This window comes from Balaenoptera musculus, chromosome 14 (genome assembly GCF_009873245.2).
Source record: "Balaenoptera musculus isolate JJ_BM4_2016_0621 chromosome 14, mBalMus1.pri.v3, whole genome shotgun sequence".
Taxonomy (NCBI): Eukaryota; Metazoa; Chordata; class Mammalia; order Artiodactyla; family Balaenopteridae; genus Balaenoptera; species Balaenoptera musculus.
Window position 1 is genome coordinate 16,119,462 of NC_045798.1, and position 17,840 is coordinate 16,137,301.

The 17,840-nt window shown below is 37.7% G+C and overlaps 1 protein-coding gene across 5 annotated transcripts in view; it reads left to right on the top strand.

Annotated features, from left to right (window-relative positions):
- Positions 1-17,840, top strand: part of HECTD4 (HECT domain E3 ubiquitin protein ligase 4) — a 196,115-nt gene that overhangs the window by 39,801 nt on the left and 138,474 nt on the right. For all 5 annotated transcript variants that reach the window (XM_036823844.1, XM_036823845.1, XM_036823847.1 and 2 more), the window contains exons 2-4: positions 9,313-9,830; positions 14,063-14,152; positions 14,820-14,950. In XM_036823844.1, the coding sequence (XP_036679739.1) occupies positions 9,313-9,830; positions 14,063-14,152; positions 14,820-14,950 (739 nt within the window). The remainder of the gene's footprint in view (positions 1-9,312; positions 9,831-14,062; positions 14,153-14,819; positions 14,951-17,840) is intronic.

The following is a 17,840-nucleotide window of genomic DNA, read 5'->3' on the forward strand; positions in this document are numbered from 1 at the left end:
TAATAACAAGTGTTAGCAATAATGTGGAGAAATTGAAATCTTTATACATTACTGGTGGGAATGTAACATGGTGCAGCCACTTTGGAAAACAGTTGAACAGTTCCTCCAGAAGGTAAACAGAGTTACCGTATGGTTTGGCAGTTTCACTCTTATGTTTTCATCCCTCTTGGTTATAAAGCTATGTCCATACAAAAACTTGTACTTGAATATTCATAGCAGCATTATTCATAATTGCCAAAAAATGGAAAGAACTTGTGTCCGTCAACTGATGAATGGATAAATAAGATATGGTATATCCATTAAATGGAATATTATTCAGCAATAAAAAGGAGTGAAGTACTGATACATACTACAACATGGACGAATTTTAAACAGTATGCTAGTGAAAGAGGGCAGTCACAAAATACCCCTCAGAGTATGATTCCATTCTATTAAATGTAAAGAAAATAGGTAAATCTATAGCACAGTAGATTAGTGATTGCCTAGGGCTGAAAGATTTGGGGGGACATGGGGAGTGACTGCTAATGGGTACAGAGTTTCTTTTGGAGGTGATGCAATGTTCTGAAATTGTGGTAATGAATGCACACTGTGACTACGCTAAAAGCCATTGCATTGTATACTTTAAGTGGATGAATTTTATGGTGTGTGAATTACATTAAAATAAGCCTTTTTATAAAGATCATTATATTAAAAAAAAAAAAAAGGACTACCCAGAGTCATCCAGAGAGCCTGCTTTAGATGCAGATTACAGGGTATATCCTAGACCTTTTGAAACACTGTTTATAATTGGATCCCAAGAATCTTTTTTAAAGAATAAATACATCCAGGAATTCTGTTTGAATTATTATCAAGTTGTTTATTAGGCTGTGCATCCCAGTAACTTCCTGTTTCTGCCTCTCCTGGAGCAATAAGGGAGGAGAGTAAGTCTTCCTCTTCCACATGACAGCCCTTGAAACTTATGAAGGCAGCTCCCCCTTCCAACTCACCTTTGTAGGCCACGCATCCCTAGTTCCTTACCATTTCTCATGTGATGTGATTGCCAGATTAGTCAAATCACCTCTTCTGGACACACAGTCTGTTAAAGACCTTTTAAAATGAGGTACTTTGAACAGGATATTCCAGTTATAGTTTGACCATTGCAGAATATAAATGGGATTATTACCTCCCTTGCTTCTGACACTGAAATTCTACTAATGTATTAAGATTATATTAACATTTTTAAAAATGGTGGTGGCTCAAATGAAGCATGTGTTTAATTCATACCTCCTTTACCCCACCCTTAACACTCCCAGGTTTTACCTAGTCGGGTCTTCCTTATAGGGTTATCTGGAAAAGTTCCCTTTCTTTGTGGTGACCTGGTCCAAAATAAGGAAGCATCTTTAATGTCCTAACAATTATTTAGCAGTTTCAAGTTTTTCAGAGCACTCCCTATACATTATTTCCTTTGATCTTAACAGTGTAAACCCGTCATTTTATAGATGTAGAAACACAGGCTGAGAGAATTTAAGTAAAATGCCTAAGGGGAGAGTTATTTGCAGAGGCTGGGCTAGAACCTAGTTTCCTTAACTCAGTGGTTTGTAATCTTGGCTCACATCGAATTCACCTGTGGAGTTAAAAAAAAACAAAAACGAAAACTAGGTTCCATCCCTAGATATTTTGAGTTAATCGGGCTGGGGTGGGACCTATTCGGTATTATTTAAAAGCTCTCAAGGCAGTTCTAATGTTTAGCCAGGGTTGAGCAACTGCCCTAACTCATATCCTCATGTTCCCTCCCTGTCACGTATATTTTCTTCACCTAATTGAAATAGTCTTACGTGGAAGAGGAAGAATTATTTTCCATTGCTCCAGAAGGCAGAATTACAATTAGTCTAAGTGAGAGAAGGTTACTCAGATGTACAGTGGGAACCAGATGTACATCTTAAGAGAATTATTCTTGGAATTTATGTATCTTCTCATTCATTAATTTATCAAACTTTTATGTGCCAGACACTGTGCTAAGCTCTGGGGGTACAAATATGAAGAAGACATGGTTTCCCCCTTTCAGAGCTCACAGTTGAAAGGGGGGACAGATTAAAATAACATTATAGTAGAGTGTGGTATGTGTTACACATATTGGGAGCTCTGTAATTTCCTTCTTTGTTATATTTTTGTATTTTTAAATTGTCAACAGTGATTTTCTTACTAAGATATATTTATGCTAAGCATTTGGTGAATATGTCACAATAGTCTTTACATTAAGTATGTAATTCAAGCAATAACAGGTAAAGTTAGTCTCTGCATAGATATCTTTTTTCTTTAAATACTCCTAATAATAAAATTTATAGTGTTGAAACCATTTTGAGAGTTCATTTCTACATCTTTCTCCGAATTTTATTCTGTTGATTACTAAGCATAGTAAGATGATCTGTATTGGCTTTGTCAAGATTTTGTGTTGGTGAAAAAAATGATTTTGTAACAGAGAAATTTTTAGATTTGGACTCTATGCCTCAGATCAGCTTTGAAGAGTCACTCTATATACCACTCACTATATTTCCTTTATGGACATCATTTATTAAAAACAAGTCATTGATACACATTTCCTATTGAAATACCAGACACATTTGTCCTTAGAGTTTGTATCTGACCCTCTGATAGAGGTATCTGACCCTCAGATAGAGGTATATCCTGGACAATATGGGAACAGCAAAAAATTATTCTGTGGAGGGGAAGAGGGAGGAAGAAAAGAGGGAGGAAATCAGAGTTTTTCAAAGTTGGCGGTGGAGCAGAGCTGGGTTCTGAATGATAGGTGGGATTTAGACTGAGTGGTATGGACATTCAGGCCACATTAGCAGGGAGATGGAAAAATGGGACCCTGATCATGGAACATGACAAAAGATGAAGACTGGGCAGGGACAGGACAAGATGGAACTTTTATGAAAAAGAATCTGAACAGTGATTTCTTATATGTGGGAGTCCTCAGAGTCCTAACAATCCTGCTCTCAAAAGCAGTTGGACAGAGATCTAGGAAAAATCACCATGTGCTGGAGAAAGCTTTATAGGGCTGAGCCAAAGCTAATTAGTCTGGTGACAAGTCAGGGTCCATTCCTAGTTTTGGCACCAAGCTAGGGGCTAAAACTCATGAGTTAAAATAAAGTGTGAAATTTAATTGTGGTTATCAGTTAAGACCCTTAAAGTCTCTTTTATTTTATTTTATTTTTTTAAACATTTTTAAAAATTTTATTTATCTTTGGCTGCGTTGGGTCTTTGTTGCTGCGCATGGACTTTCTCTAGTTGTGGCGAGTGGGGGCTACTCTTAGTTGCGGTGCACGGGCTTCTCATTGCGGTGGCTTCTCTTATTGCGGGGCATGGGCTCTAGGCGCGTGGGCTTCAGTAGTTGTGGCTCACGGGCTCTAGAGCGCACGCTCAACAGTTGTGGTGCCCATGCGTAGTTGCTCCCCAGCATGTGGGATCTTCCCTGACCAGTGCTCGAACCCATGTCCCCGGCATTGGCAGGTGGATTCTTAACCATTGCGCCACCAGGGAAGTCCAAGACCCTTTTAGAAAAATAGGTGATGTTGAGAGTTTGAACACGTATTTCCAAGATTGGATAAGGTCATGCAGCTTCAGGGTCTAATTTAATTGATAAGGGATCCACTCTTGATTTAGGCTTTCATTTTAGAGATAGAATTCCATCCTTCTATTTGTGATTCATTTACTTGGTTCACATGAAATCTTTCTGATCTTTGAGTTGCCATATGCAATTCAATTTGGCCATGATTGCCATCTTCATAATGTAAAAATGGTAGGAAAATCTGTAGAAGGGTTTAAAAACTCACTCTAACATTTGAGAGGGTTTCGGTATGCTATAGACTCTACTGAAAAGTTTTGTCCTGGGCTTGTGAGTCTGGCCAGTTGATCTGCTTTGGAATAATCCAGGTATAAATTTCTTTTATGCTGACAGGTTCATATAATGAATTGAATCAGTTACTGTACCATACTAGGGAGTATAGTAATTTATTTGGAGCTTGAGTGATCCTGAGTTTTAAATATCATTTCTTTTTGGAGAGTGAAATGTTTTATTGTTCACTGATAGTTCCCAGCATCTGTGGTGGTCTCTCCCATCCCACCACCTGTCCTACAGTGAGAGAAACTGCTGCCAAAGTTCAATAGATGGGACTAGTGAATTGATTTAAGGAAAGTACTTCCTATGGTACTTGTGATTGTTCTCTGTCAGATATGTCCCCCAAATGTTGATTGTATCAATTGTGTCACTATTTGTTTGACTAGCAGTTATTTAAAGGTAGTGTTTGCTTCTGTAAAATACCAGCTCTAGTTAAGACTGCTTTTCTTCAATATGAACTATTCAACTTGTCATCACTATTTCTTTTTTTTTTTAACAGAGGAAAAAAACCCCTCATGTTTCTATTACCACAAATACCAATGACATTTCAAAATTGAATAAGCATGTTTTACATAGTCCTTTTTATGGGGCATGTACAGTTTTTATACTCCTTTTTATTGTTGTGTAGTTTTAATTATTTTTTATTTATTGCATAATATTCCATTGTGATATGTTATAATTTAATTGAACACTTCTGAATATTGAGATTGCTTCCACTTTTTCCACTATAATAAGACTGCAGTGAAAATCTCTGTGCATTTTTATTTCTGGACTGTTTCTTTAGGATAAATTCTTTTTTTTTTTTTTTTTTTTACTTTTTTTTTAAATTTTAAATAATAAGGAACTGTAATATTTTTAATCTGCAGTAATACAATCTAGCTAGTACATACAATGACACAGTTTTTATCCAATATATTTTTTAGTATTTACAGATTGTGATTTGGGTATTTCTTTTTCATTATCATTTTCTCACAGACGCCTCTAAAATTACTACTATATAATACACACGCACACATAACATGATATATATATATATATGTTACTACATAATTTTTTTTTTTAAACATCTTTATTGAAGTATAATTGCCTTACAATGGTGTGTTAGCTTCTGCTTTATAACAAAGTGAATCAGTTATACATATACAATATGTTCCCATTTCTCTTCCCTCTTGCATCTCCCTCCCTCCCACCCTCCCCATAGGATAAATTCTTAAAAATGGGATTACTTTCTATTTCTTTCAGAGGTAGGAGATAATATATCTTTTAGCGTCTATCTTGATTGACCTTTTAGAGAATTACATCTCTGCTATTCTGAAGAGCAAAGTAGATGGAAATTGAGATTAACATTTAGGGGAATATGGTAGTTCATTCCCTAATCTTGATTTTTCTACTAATTATTAGTCTAGTTAATTTCCTTATGTGTTTATACAGTATTCTCTGTTACTTGAAAAGCCTCTATATGCTTATTCTCCCTACCATATTTACTTGAAATGCATGTTGGCGTTTTACATTTCTCATCATGGCTGACAGGTATATGTTCTGTGTTTTCCCAAATGAAAAAAAAAAATTGGCTAAAATATGATCCTCTATACTTCTTTTTTAAAAATATATTTATTTATTATTTATTTGGTTGCGCCAGGTCTTAGTTGCAGCAGGCGGGTTCCTTAGTTGTGGCACATGGGCTCCTTAGCTGCAGCTTGCAAGCTTCTTAGTTGCGGCTCGCTGGCTTCTTAGTTGCAGCATGTGGGCTCCTTAGTTGTGGCATGCAAACTCTTAGTTGTGGCATGCATGTGGGACCTAGTTTGCTGACCAGGGATCAAACCCGGGCCCCCTGCATTGGGAGCATGGAGTCTTAACCACTGTGCCACTGAGGAAGTCCCGATCCTCTGTACTTCTTATGTCAAATATTGGAGTCTTGTTCAAAGCCAGATTTGGCTGGCAAAGAATATTTTGCCTACCTTCTCTTAGCTTTCCAGAATGATTGTTGTTTAGCTTAAAAACATGTATGTCATATATGATAAAATTATATTAAGGCTACAAATTGCTTTGAGTGTCGTTCCCTTAATTGGGGTGACTTCAGCATTATCACCAAAGTACAGTTAGCAAACCTGTCTTCTGATTAAGGGTGACAGGGATCTTCCCTTTTCCTTAAATAGCCTTTTTCCTTTTTAAAGAAAAAGTATTAATTTTATAATGACATTACAGTCTTTTATCTTGGTCAAGAGCCATTACTAAGAGCAGTGGTTTTATATGAGGATCTGAGACAAATCATTTAATATTCATAAGTACCAGAATAGATCCTCCATAGCTGACTTACTAAAACCCAAAGGTATGATATCTTTATGAAATGATTTTAGGCCATGACCTTCAAACTTCAGAATTCTTAAAAACAGCAGCATATCAGACAGTTCTTAGTTTTCATAAGGCCATTGAAATGGATAATGCTGAGTAATCTAATGGATTTCTGAAAGTATAGTGTGCTTTAGATACTGTTAAATCAATAAACATAACAGTCACTTAAGCGTGTATATTATATAATATTTGGTTAATTATATTATAACTCAAGTCCTTTCAGAATATTTGTCTTTCAAGTGGAATGCCAAAGATATAACTGAAGTGCTTGTAAAAATAGAACCATCAGAAAAATACAGAAGTATAGTATATATTTTTTCAGATAATCTTAATATTTGGAGTTAGCTACAGATTCTGTCATATACATCATTTTATGAACCATGAAGTATCGTATTTCAGAAGCACTTATGTTTGAGATTGGTAATAAAACTAAATATCTGGGTTTAATGTTACTGAATTGTTCTTTGATTCTTGTGTCCAATAAAAGCCTGTATTGAATTTTTTAGTAGTTGCTTCCTATAACATAAGTCGCTGCTCAGTGTAGCATAAGTAAAAATGTATTTGGAGCACATATGTATTTAATTAATTAATTTTTAAATAATTTTTAAAAATTAATTAATTTATTTATCTTTGGCTGCGTTGGGTCTTTGTTGCTGCGCATGGACTTTCTCTAGTTGTGGTAAGCGGGGGCTACTCTTCGTTTTGGTGCATGGGCTTCTCATTGCGGTGGCTTCTCTTGTTGCAGAGCACAGGCTCTAGGTGCAAGGGCTTCAGTAGTTGTGACACGCGAGCTCTAGAGCACAGGCTCAGTAGTTGTGGCACATGGGCTTAGTTGCTCTGCGGCATATGGGATCTTCCCGGACCAGGGCTCGAACCTGTGCCCCCTGCATTGGCAGGCGGATTCTTAACCACTGCGCCACCGGGGAAGTTCACATATGTATTTTATATCAAAGAGTTGTATTGGGTAGAGATCACAAAATCAATATTGAAAAGCATTTTAAAAAATGCAACAAAATTTATTTGTTTAGATCTTCATACCTTGAGATGATCAAATTTAAAATTTTGTCACTTTTCATAACATTAAAAGTGTCTCAGTCTTTGGTTGTTGATCATAATGGTGGAAGCTTTAAAAGTTACTGACTTTTTTGGGGAGCGATCTTAAAAAAAAAAAAGAAGAAGGTAATCTAGCTTCCTTAGATACGATTACTTCAGGGTAGATGGTTGCCCTTGAAATGCGATCGTTTTTAAAGGAATTTGGAGTTATTTTATCTGCTGTCATGTGAAAAATAATCAAAAGGGTAATTTGTGTTTGATGAGTCAAGACAAAAGGGTAGGGAAATACAATTTGTATGACTTGATGATAAAGGACATTTAATCAATCATTATTTGATACTGTTGTATTAATAACTAAATAAAAATGTTCCTAGTTCTTATTTTTAATAATATGATTTGCAATATCGCTTTACCCAATGATACCTAGTTGAATGCAACCATAGCCTGATTAGAACTGTTTTAAATTTTATTTTAAAATTATATGGTAGAATTGACCATTTTTGGGGGTGGGTGTGCAGTTTCCATGAATCTTAACACATGTATAGATTCATGTAACCACCAGCACAATCAGGATATATAGAACATTGTTTGCCTCCCAAACTCCCTCATACTATCCCTACATAGTCACACCCTGCCTGTACCCCAACCTCTGGCAACCACTGATCTGTTCTCTATCACTATAGATTTTTTTCCCCAGAAAGTCATATAAATAGAATAATGCAGATGGAACCTTTTGAAACTGACTTCTTTCACTCAACAAAATGCCATTGAGATTCACTGAGGTTGTGGATATCAGTAGTTCATTTCTTTTTATTGCTACTTTGTTGGTTGAAATTTTATGGCATTTGGATATTATTTCTGATCTGACACACTAGAACTGAAGCTTGAATTGGTTACTTATTAAAACAATGAATATTTTTTTCAAATCAGTTAAATGAGATGCATACGTAGTTCATTTTTTGAATTGGAATTTGTTTTCAAACTGAACATTTTTTCAGTTCAGTTTAGCGACTTGCATGTATTGCTAAGCTAGGCAGTTACAGGGTTTACATTTCTCTGGAAGTTCTTGTTGTTTTATTGGGCTAACAGTTTTAAGGGCAAAATTTGAGATTAAAAAAGAAGTATTTTGCAGATTTATGAGAGAAATAAAGTGACCTGTGACCCTTTAAAATGTCAGTGCCAATGACTTGACAGAATTTTCTTTGCTTTTACTCCAAGCCTCTCCCCACCCTGACTTTCTGGTCTACTGAGAACCAGACACCTCTGGTGCCTGATAATCTGTTTTAATGTGCTTGTTCCAAGAGTGGCCTCTTATTTGCTGGTTACAACAGTCTGTTCATTTTAACTTAGTCACACTTACATGCGTAAATTATTTGCATCATAAATTTAGTTTGATTCTTTATCTTCATAGCTGTTTCCTTTCCTAGTTGATTGAGGATTTAATGGTTTTATCATTTCCCCAGCTGCTGAAAATCTGAAGGAGGTCTCCTGATAATTGTATGTTTTTGGTGAGAAAATAAGGGTGGATCCATTATCAGTGTGAACTGGATAAATCTATACCATGTCACCAATTGAAATAATGGATTAACAGTAGTAAGAATGGAGTTCTTCAAAATCAAAGAATAATAAACAATCATTTATTAGTTGGTATATTAGATCTTGAAGATGAAACTTGTTCTGTTTTCACTGACAACCTACCTGGTAATAGAAGTTAGAGACTTAGATTTATAACCTGAGCATTGAATAAATATTTATACCTCAACTTTCTAAAATAAGCTACTCAAATTAACTTTTGACCTCCACACTTAATTATTTTCATGATTTGGGTTCTAATCTCACTTTTAATAGGAGCATTAGCAGAAATGCCAAGGAAAAAAATCTCCATCGGCAACCTGGCTTTGGCCACAATTAAAAGATTTTTTGATGTGGACCATTTGTAGATGCCACTGGATAGATTTGCTTCCATAGATGAGAGCAGTGGTGAAAGCAGTACATACCAACTTCTTCTCTATTGGTTCTTTCCTTAGATTTTAACATTTGAGACCAAGAATCCGACGGAATTAGCAGAACGTTTGCGCTCCGTTTGTGGGAATCAGAGCAATGCGTATGCCCGCCTGCTGGAATACCGCCTGAATGCCTTGCGAGGACTGTGGAATGCCCAGCGCCAGCTGGCCTTGGAAGAACAGCATGAAAGGGAAAGTTCGGGTGACGAAGAAACTTTGGCCCTGCTCAAACGCCAGGGCTTGTTGCAGCAACCCGAGCAAGCTCCCTTCACGTCGAGGATGGGGCTCCTGCTGGTCTTCCCCCTTATTCAGTCCCAGAGTAGAACGGACCCTTCTCTCTGTAACATAACTGCTGAGGTGCTATTGAACTGCCTTCGCGACTGCCAGCCTTTGAGCTTGACCAAGGAGCCTGCTGACTGTCTGAATGGAATCGAAACTTTGCTGTGCTCTTGGCTAGAGGAGACTTCTGACACAGGCCGACACATCCCACATAAGCAAAAAGAAAATGCTGCTGCTGCCCTGGTGGCTTTGGCATGTGCCAGGTAAGGAAAATCAAAGGTACCAACTGGTGACCTTGTGATGGCTGCTTCCTGGGTTGGGTGAGTGAATAAGAGGGCAGGTGTATTTGTTGGAAGTCTTAACATTCAGAAGTCCTTCTTCGTTTTCAGTATTGAATTTCGCAGCCTTGACAATGCATAAGATGCTTCCACCAAAACTTGGTACCAGGAGCTGGAGTTGAAACCCAAGTTCAAGTTTTTGCTTTCTGTTATACCATGATAACAGCTTAAACAGTTTAAAATGGAGAATCAACACTTGCCATTGTCTACTCAACCTTAGATGGTTACTGTTTTACATCAGGTAGTTAGTAGAGGATGTTGTATCTGTATTTTTCCTGGAAGGACAGTCAAAAAATATGTAGAGCTTTTAATTTTTTTTCCTGCATGTCTGTAAGGAGTATGTCAGTGAGTGAATGGGTTATTACTCACCTGGACTCAGTCACACAGACTTGGTCACAAATTATATTTCTGGACCTTGATGCTTGGCTCCATCAATTTAACTGAAAGATCTCTCTGTGTGTAGCAAGATTTAATAGTATACTGTCCTTCATTTGTAAGTTGATGTTACTGATGTACCGTCAATAGGAAACGTGCTTGGAGTTACTTTTCCAGGAGAGGATTTCTTACATTCTCCTGCCCAGTAAACTGTATGATCACTCTCACATATTTGTGAGAAAAAGTTTCACTACCTTTGCTTTCTTCTAACCTAATTGTCTAGGGACCAATTAGGACCACGGTCTGATAGATTAGTGTCACTAATCTCTCTCCCTTCATAATTTTTTCTTTGATTGAGTTCTTCCTTTTGTTAGCAAAGCGAATGTGGAAAAGTTCTTCTTTGAGGATTATGAAGTTCCTAGCTATAAGACTCCTTTCCCTATTTTTATGGTTTCAAAGTTGACCTTCAAATGGTTGAATCTGAAGCTATTTTTAAGGCACAATGGCACCAGCATTTATTGTCAGTTTCTTTGCCCTGAGCAAACTGTCATAGCCTAGTTTTAGATCCTTGAAGACTGTGGTTGATTATGGAAATCCTGACATGAGCTTAATTCTGGAGACATTATTGGATGGTACTGAAATAAGTTTCCCTGTAAAGGCTTTATATTGGACTGATTTATTTTTTTTGGATATGCAGAAGACAGTTTTGAGCCCTGAATAGATTTGTTATTAATGCAAAAGTCCTACTTTGGGAAATTTTGCTTTTAGATAGTCCTATCTTTAGACAGATTTAGGATGTTTGGAATAATTATCAACTCTTTAGTTTCAAATGTTTTTAATGAACATGGGATCATAAAACTCACTTTTTTATTATGTACCCTAATTTAGTCTGAACCAAGAGAGAGTTATTGAAATTGCTTCATGTGCTTGAGATTCCAAATTCCGTTCAGCAGAAACGTTGAAATGAGTGTTTTTTATTTTCTTCTTCTTGGGTGTGTATTTTTGTTTTTGTTTTAGATGGTACCTACATTATTGCTAATATTATCACCTTGTTCTGGACTTTATTTACCTCAATCATGTGCTTTTCAGTGTTAGATCATCTCCTTAAATGAAGTTATTTAGGAGCATATCATTGAACTTTTGAGATTGATGCTCTCAAAGACAGAACAACGTTTCCAAAAAAATATTTTGAAGATGTTCATTCATTTCAACCAGCTAACATTTATCGAACATCTCTGATGTGCCAGGAACCTTGCTAGGTCTTAGGGAAATAATGACTCATGGTGACTCATGGTCTCTAATCTTACAGTTGAATGGATTTCATTTTGTCAGTCATTATTGCTCATTTACCACGTGCAAGAGACTCTACTAGGCAGTGTGGATACAGCAGTGAGCAAGGTAATGGTCCCTAAAATTGCAAGGTTTACATGAGACTGAGAGAGGCAGACAACTAGCAACAAATGCATATATAAGATAATTTCTGAGAGGGATGTTCACTGTAAGAAGACAAATCAGGATATTTTAATAATAGAGAATGACTTAAGTGGAGGTGGGGGGCCAGCATTAGCTAGAGATACCAGGGAAAGCCTTACTGAATAGGAGACGTTTGAGCTGAGGCCTAGATGATGAGAGAGAGCCAGCCATGCAAAAAAGCCAGTGACAGGGAGTTCCAGGCAAGAGGAGCAGCAAGTGGCACAAATCTGATGCTTTTTCTGTGCCTGGGGTAGGACAGCAAAGTGAGCAGGGTGGCTGGAATGCAATGGTAGGAGAGAGGCAGGAGATGAGAGTCCAGACCATGTAGGGGCTTAGGAGTCATGGGAGGAGTTTAAATTTTACTATTTATTTATTTATTTAGGCTGTGCCAGGTCTTAGTTGCAGCATGCAGACGTAGTTGCAGCATGCATGTGGGATCTAGTTCCCTGACCAGGGATTGAAGCCGGGCCCCCTGCATTGGAGCATGGAGTCTTACCCACTGGACCCCCAGTGAAGTCCCTAAATTTTACTCTTAAAATCTGAATCTGGCAGCTAATAATATCTTATAGTTGGTTTAATGTTTTTTTTTTTTTAAACTGGTTAATTTTTTTTAAAATTAATTAATTTATTTATGGCTGTGTTGGGTCTTCGTTTCTGTGCGAGGGCTTTCTCTAGTTGCGGCAAGCGGGGGCCACTCTTCATCGCGGTGCGCGGGCCTCTCACTGTCGCGGCCTCTCTTGTTGCGGAGCACAGGCTCCAGACGTGCAGGCTCAGTAATCGTGGCTCATGGGCCCAGTTGCTCCGCGGCATGTGGGATCTTCCCAGACCAGGGCTCGAACCCGTGCCCCTGCATTGGCAGGCAGACTCTCAACCACTGCGCCACCAGGGAAGCCCCGGTTTAATGTTTTAAATGTTCCATTGTGCCTTTGCCCCTTTCTTTTAACCTCGTTGTACCCCGGGGAGGTATCCCTATTGGACAGATGAAGGACATAGGAATTTGGTAACAAGACTGACATGGTGCCGCTGGTGAGTGGCAGAGCCGGGTTTCAGAGCCTGTGGGTCCTGACTCCCAACTTGTGCTTTTATACTGTGTCTGCTGCCTCCCTGCCTTATATGGTTCTTTGGTTTTGATTCTTTGAACACCAGATATAGTGAAAGGGGCAATTAAGAGGAGGATTCGGGCTTCCCTGGTGGCGCAGTGGTTAAGAATCCGCCTGCCAATGCAGGAGACATGGGTTCAAGCCCTGGTCCGGGAAGATCCCACATGCTGCGGAACAACTAAGCCCGTGCGCCACAACTACTGAAACCCGCGTGCCTAGAGCCTGTGCTCCCAACAAGAGAAGCCACCGCAATGAGAAGCCTGCACGCCACAACGAAGAGTAGCCCCCGGTTGCTGCAACCAGAGAAAAGCCCACGTGTAGCAACGAAGACCCAGCGCAGCCAAAAATAAAAAATAAAAAATAAATAAAATTTAAAAAAAAAAGAGGAGAACTCTAGGCCTTCTTGGTCCTGTGTTAGGTATTCCATTTCTTTTTAGAGTTTAGGCACATGATACCTAGCAATTAAAGCCTTGGCTAAGAGAATAAGGTAGCAATCTGAAGTCAGCCCATCTGATACTGGTGATCATTTAGCTCAGGAAATGTTCTTGGGGTGATTTATACTTGGGATCTGGCCAGGTAAGTCTTGTGCATCTTAAAAGCACCTTCTTTTAGATCCTGCTGACCAAACTATAGACTTCCCAGAGCCTCAAGCTTTGGGAACCAAAAGGAAATGGGGTCTTAGTGAGCTCTGCAAGCATTACAGTCACATACTGCACAGCCGGGGGAAGCAGAAGGAACACCTCTTAGCACAAAGTATTAATTATTTGAATGTTTTCCTCTTCAGTCATATTTAATGTGTGAGATGTTTATGTAAAATGGATGAACTTAACAAAGATATTAAAAAATTAAGCCTAGAAATACTGCTACACTTTAAATATAATCTCTTCCTATGAAATATCTCCTTCAGCTAGAGATCAACTTGATGATGAAACAGTATCAGGCATAATAGCCACACATTCTTTGTGCTTGAGCTTTATGTTTTGAACTTTTATGTTAGGGGAACATTATTTACCTTTGCAAATACAAGAAGAATATCATAACTGGCATGGTAAGAATCACGTCTGTTTTGACATTTTGTACAACACATCTACTGATTGGCAGAAGCAGACCCAATTTGGAAGCTCTCCGTGTGGTTAATAAAATTGACATTAACAACCTTATTTGACGTTTCAGTTTTGATGATTTTCTGTTCCTTCCTTTTATTTTTAGGGGATCATTGAAAACTTTTGTTCATACAGTCCATCTATTACAGAAACAGACAGATCTAGGGTCCCTGCCTGTAGCCGATGTGCTGTATAGGTAAGTTGTCACTTTGGATCCTCACCCTCCTTCTACACAAGGGAGCCTTGTGCATAAAAGCTCTTTTAATAAGTAAATTGCTAAACTCTTTTTGTCAATTAATGACTCATATTTTAAAATAAGTATGTTATTCTTTTCATCTTAAGTGAGAATTTTGTTTCTTTCCTTCTTGGAAGGTGTTCCTAGAGCATGTTATTTTTCATTTTTTAATTTTTGTGGTAAAAAAGTGCAATAGCTTGTAATGAATTCTTATTGTAGGTTTCAAGATGATAAGATGTTAAGGTATAAAGAAAAACGTGAACGTCATTCATAATCTCACTACTCAAAGATAACTACTCCTAGTGTTGTATGTGTTATATGCGTTTCCTAGTTCATACCCCTTTCTCTCCATCCCTCCCCTTCTCTCTATCTCTCTCTCTCAGATATGTATACATGTAAAATATATACATTTTACACACAGCTACAATTTTATTATAACATTTCCATAAGCACTACTTTGTAATTTTCTAATTTAAAAATATATGTATTGTTAATGTCTTTTCAGATGTATAGTATTTGTGTAGAAATATTTTAGTTTTCTGCTCTTTGAGATGTTAAGTAGACTTTTATCTTCTTGCTGAAATGGATAGTCTCGGTGTCTTTATGATTCTCTGTCTCCCCTATTTAGGCTGTTGCTTTTGGAAGGGGGACCTGGATCCCCCTCCTGTTTGCTTGGTGGCAAACACATAGTATCATGGGGGTATGAAGACATGTTGCCTGCACCAGATAGCAACACTGGCTCCAGTTCTGAAAATAAAGGTAATGCAAGGGTTTTGGTCCTGTGATTGAAATTAAGATATGAAAAGAGTAGTTTTAGATAATTGTGGCAAACGATTTAGATATAACTCTGTATTCCTTTTAATTAAGAGCTCAAGGTTCCTATACAGGGTAATCATTGTCTGCTTTATCAGTAAAAGTATAAAAGCTGATACTCAGTGAGGTAAGAAAATGGATAGGTTTTACTATCGCAAGGGAAAAGGATCATCCATACACTCCTGCCAAGGAGGCATGAATTACTTAAATTCCTGGGTATTTGAATTTGGGCATGGGAGCCTTAAGTCCACGAATAGAGTATCAGGTCTTGTTGCCTGATACTGTTTCTTTTAGTAATTTATTGTGTGTATGCTGGTGAACCTCTTGTCCTAAAAGCAAAAAAAAAAAAAAAAAAAAAAAAGAGATTGTTCAAAGGAGCATGAATTGTTAAGTATCCCCTTTAAATAAAGGGGACTAGATTAAAATGTTTTTACACAGTTTCACAGGTATTACATATCTGTTTATTCTGTGATCTCAGTGAAAATGGCAGAAGGTCTCTGAAATGACCTGCAGTTAACTGACTTACCAGATGAATTAGGCCTCTTTATTTGCTTGGTAGATGTACTGACCGGTGCCGTGGCACACAAAACCCATGAGGCCAGTAGGCTCTTCTTAGAGTCTGTGCACTGCTGCTCCCACCTACGGAGCTGCAGGCTTGCCAAGAGTCTGCCTTGCTTCCAAACCTGTTTGTTATTGTAATTGGTACTTGTGATTATATCATTAAATATTACATAAGTGATAAAGTAGGAATTTAAAAAACCCTAGGAAATTATTTACATTTAGAAATGGAATGCTTTTAGGGCTTCCCTGATGGTGCAGTGGTTAAGAATCCGCCTGCCAATGCAGGAGACATGGGTTCGAGCCCTGGTCCGGGAAGATCCCACATGCCGCGGAGCAACTAAGCCTGCGTGCCACCAACTACTGAAGCCCGTGCGCCTAGAGCCCGTGCTCCGCAACAAGAGAAGCCACCGCAATGAGAAGCCCGCGCACCGCAATGAAGAGTAGCCCCCGCTCACCGCAACTAGAGAAAGCCCACATGCAGCAATGAAGACCCAATGCAGCCAAAAAAAAATTAAATAAATAAATTTATTTTTTTTAAAAATGGAATGCTTTAGAATGATTCAACAAAGCCGATCTCTAAGAAATTGGTATTCTCTAAGAAATTAGAGTGGGATTCAGAGTCTATTCTGCCCACCCCTTCTTCTCACACTTTTGATGGGGGCAGCTTTCCTAGGTAACTATAAGGGAATGGGGTTCAGTCTAAGCAGTGGGCCATCCGCACACCTCTCATCCAGTGCCTGTGCCTTTTCACGGTCCACTGTTTCTTCCAGACAGTCATGTGAAAGTGATGAGAGGAACAGAGGCAAGACTTCCGGATATGAGTTACTATCTTCACTGACTCAACTGGAGTCAATAGGAGAAGCAAAAAGCCTGCAATGCCCAAGAAGTTCTTAAACATTATAGGCGGAAATTTATAAATTCATACAAAACCAAAACCCCTTTCTTTACTCTCTCCTTTTACTCCTTTCAGTATCTCCTTTGGAGTAATTTCTTACTGAGGATGATGGTATTAAGCTGATCTGTATGCTTTTCACTCTCTTGTACCTTTGGTTTTGCTCCTGGCTAAAGGATGTTTTTCTTATAAAAATTTAAAAAGTAGTCTTATTTAATTTTTAATATGTGGAAACGTTCAACATACCCAGATGTTGAAAGCATACTACAGTAAACCCTGTATACCCATCACTCAGCTTCAACAAGTGTCAACTCTGGCCAATCTTGTTTTACTCTGTCACCTTCACTCTCACTCCTTGTCAGATCCATACTCAAAAGGCCTTGGCCTTAATCTAAAGAGTGATGAATAAATGTATTTTTATAAGTTTTAAGTTAAAATAAAATGTTTAAGGAATGAAATTAATATTTTGAAAATGATTACCTACTTTTAACTGTTTTTTGAAGAACTAATAGGAACAAGTCTCGGTTGTCTTGGATTAGTAGACTGAATTTTTAAGATAACCACATACTTAGTACTAATTTGAGTGCTATTACACTGGATTTCTTGTAATATGACAAATAGTAGAGAAACTCCGCTTAAACATAGTAAGTGGATTAATTTTGAAAAAAAAAAAGTTTTATTTGTAAGCTCTCTTAAGGTAAATTCTCTAGAATATGATAGTAAACCACTTACTATCATTCAGAGAGATACTATTTGTTTTAAGCTTGGGGAAGATATACCTAAGGGGAAACATAATTGCTCTTTTTAAATAGAAGTGATATTGTACTTTTGTGCTGTGTCACTCCAGAAATTTAAAATTAGGATCTCTAGATGGAAAATCCACAAATAGTAGATTTTAGTTCAATGTATATCATCAGTCTATCAACATAAAATCATTTGCCATTTATGGGGCACTGGCTTTGTACCAGAGAGCAGTGTGGGTGTTTACCTATGTTGTCTCATTTAACTATCACAGTAACTCTTGAGGTACATATTATCTTCATCTTACAGATGAAGAAACTGAAGTTCAGAGAGGCCCAATGTCAACTAATAAGTGCCCCAAACTCTTAAATCTCACACCTTTTTTATTACACAATCCTTAGGGAAAGTATTGTATGCTTAGTCATTTCAGATTAGAGTTAGGAATGTATTTTTGCTATTCAAAAAAAAAAAAAAGAAAAATAATCTTTGGCAGACTGAACCAGGTTCTCCTGCTAATAACTATCTGACCTCTTTCCCTGATCTTGGTCTCTAATCCTACATGCATTTTGGAGTTTTGTTTTAGGTGTTCAAGCCATCTTCCCTGGAAGTCACATTGAAGCACTTATTTTATTATTTTTATTT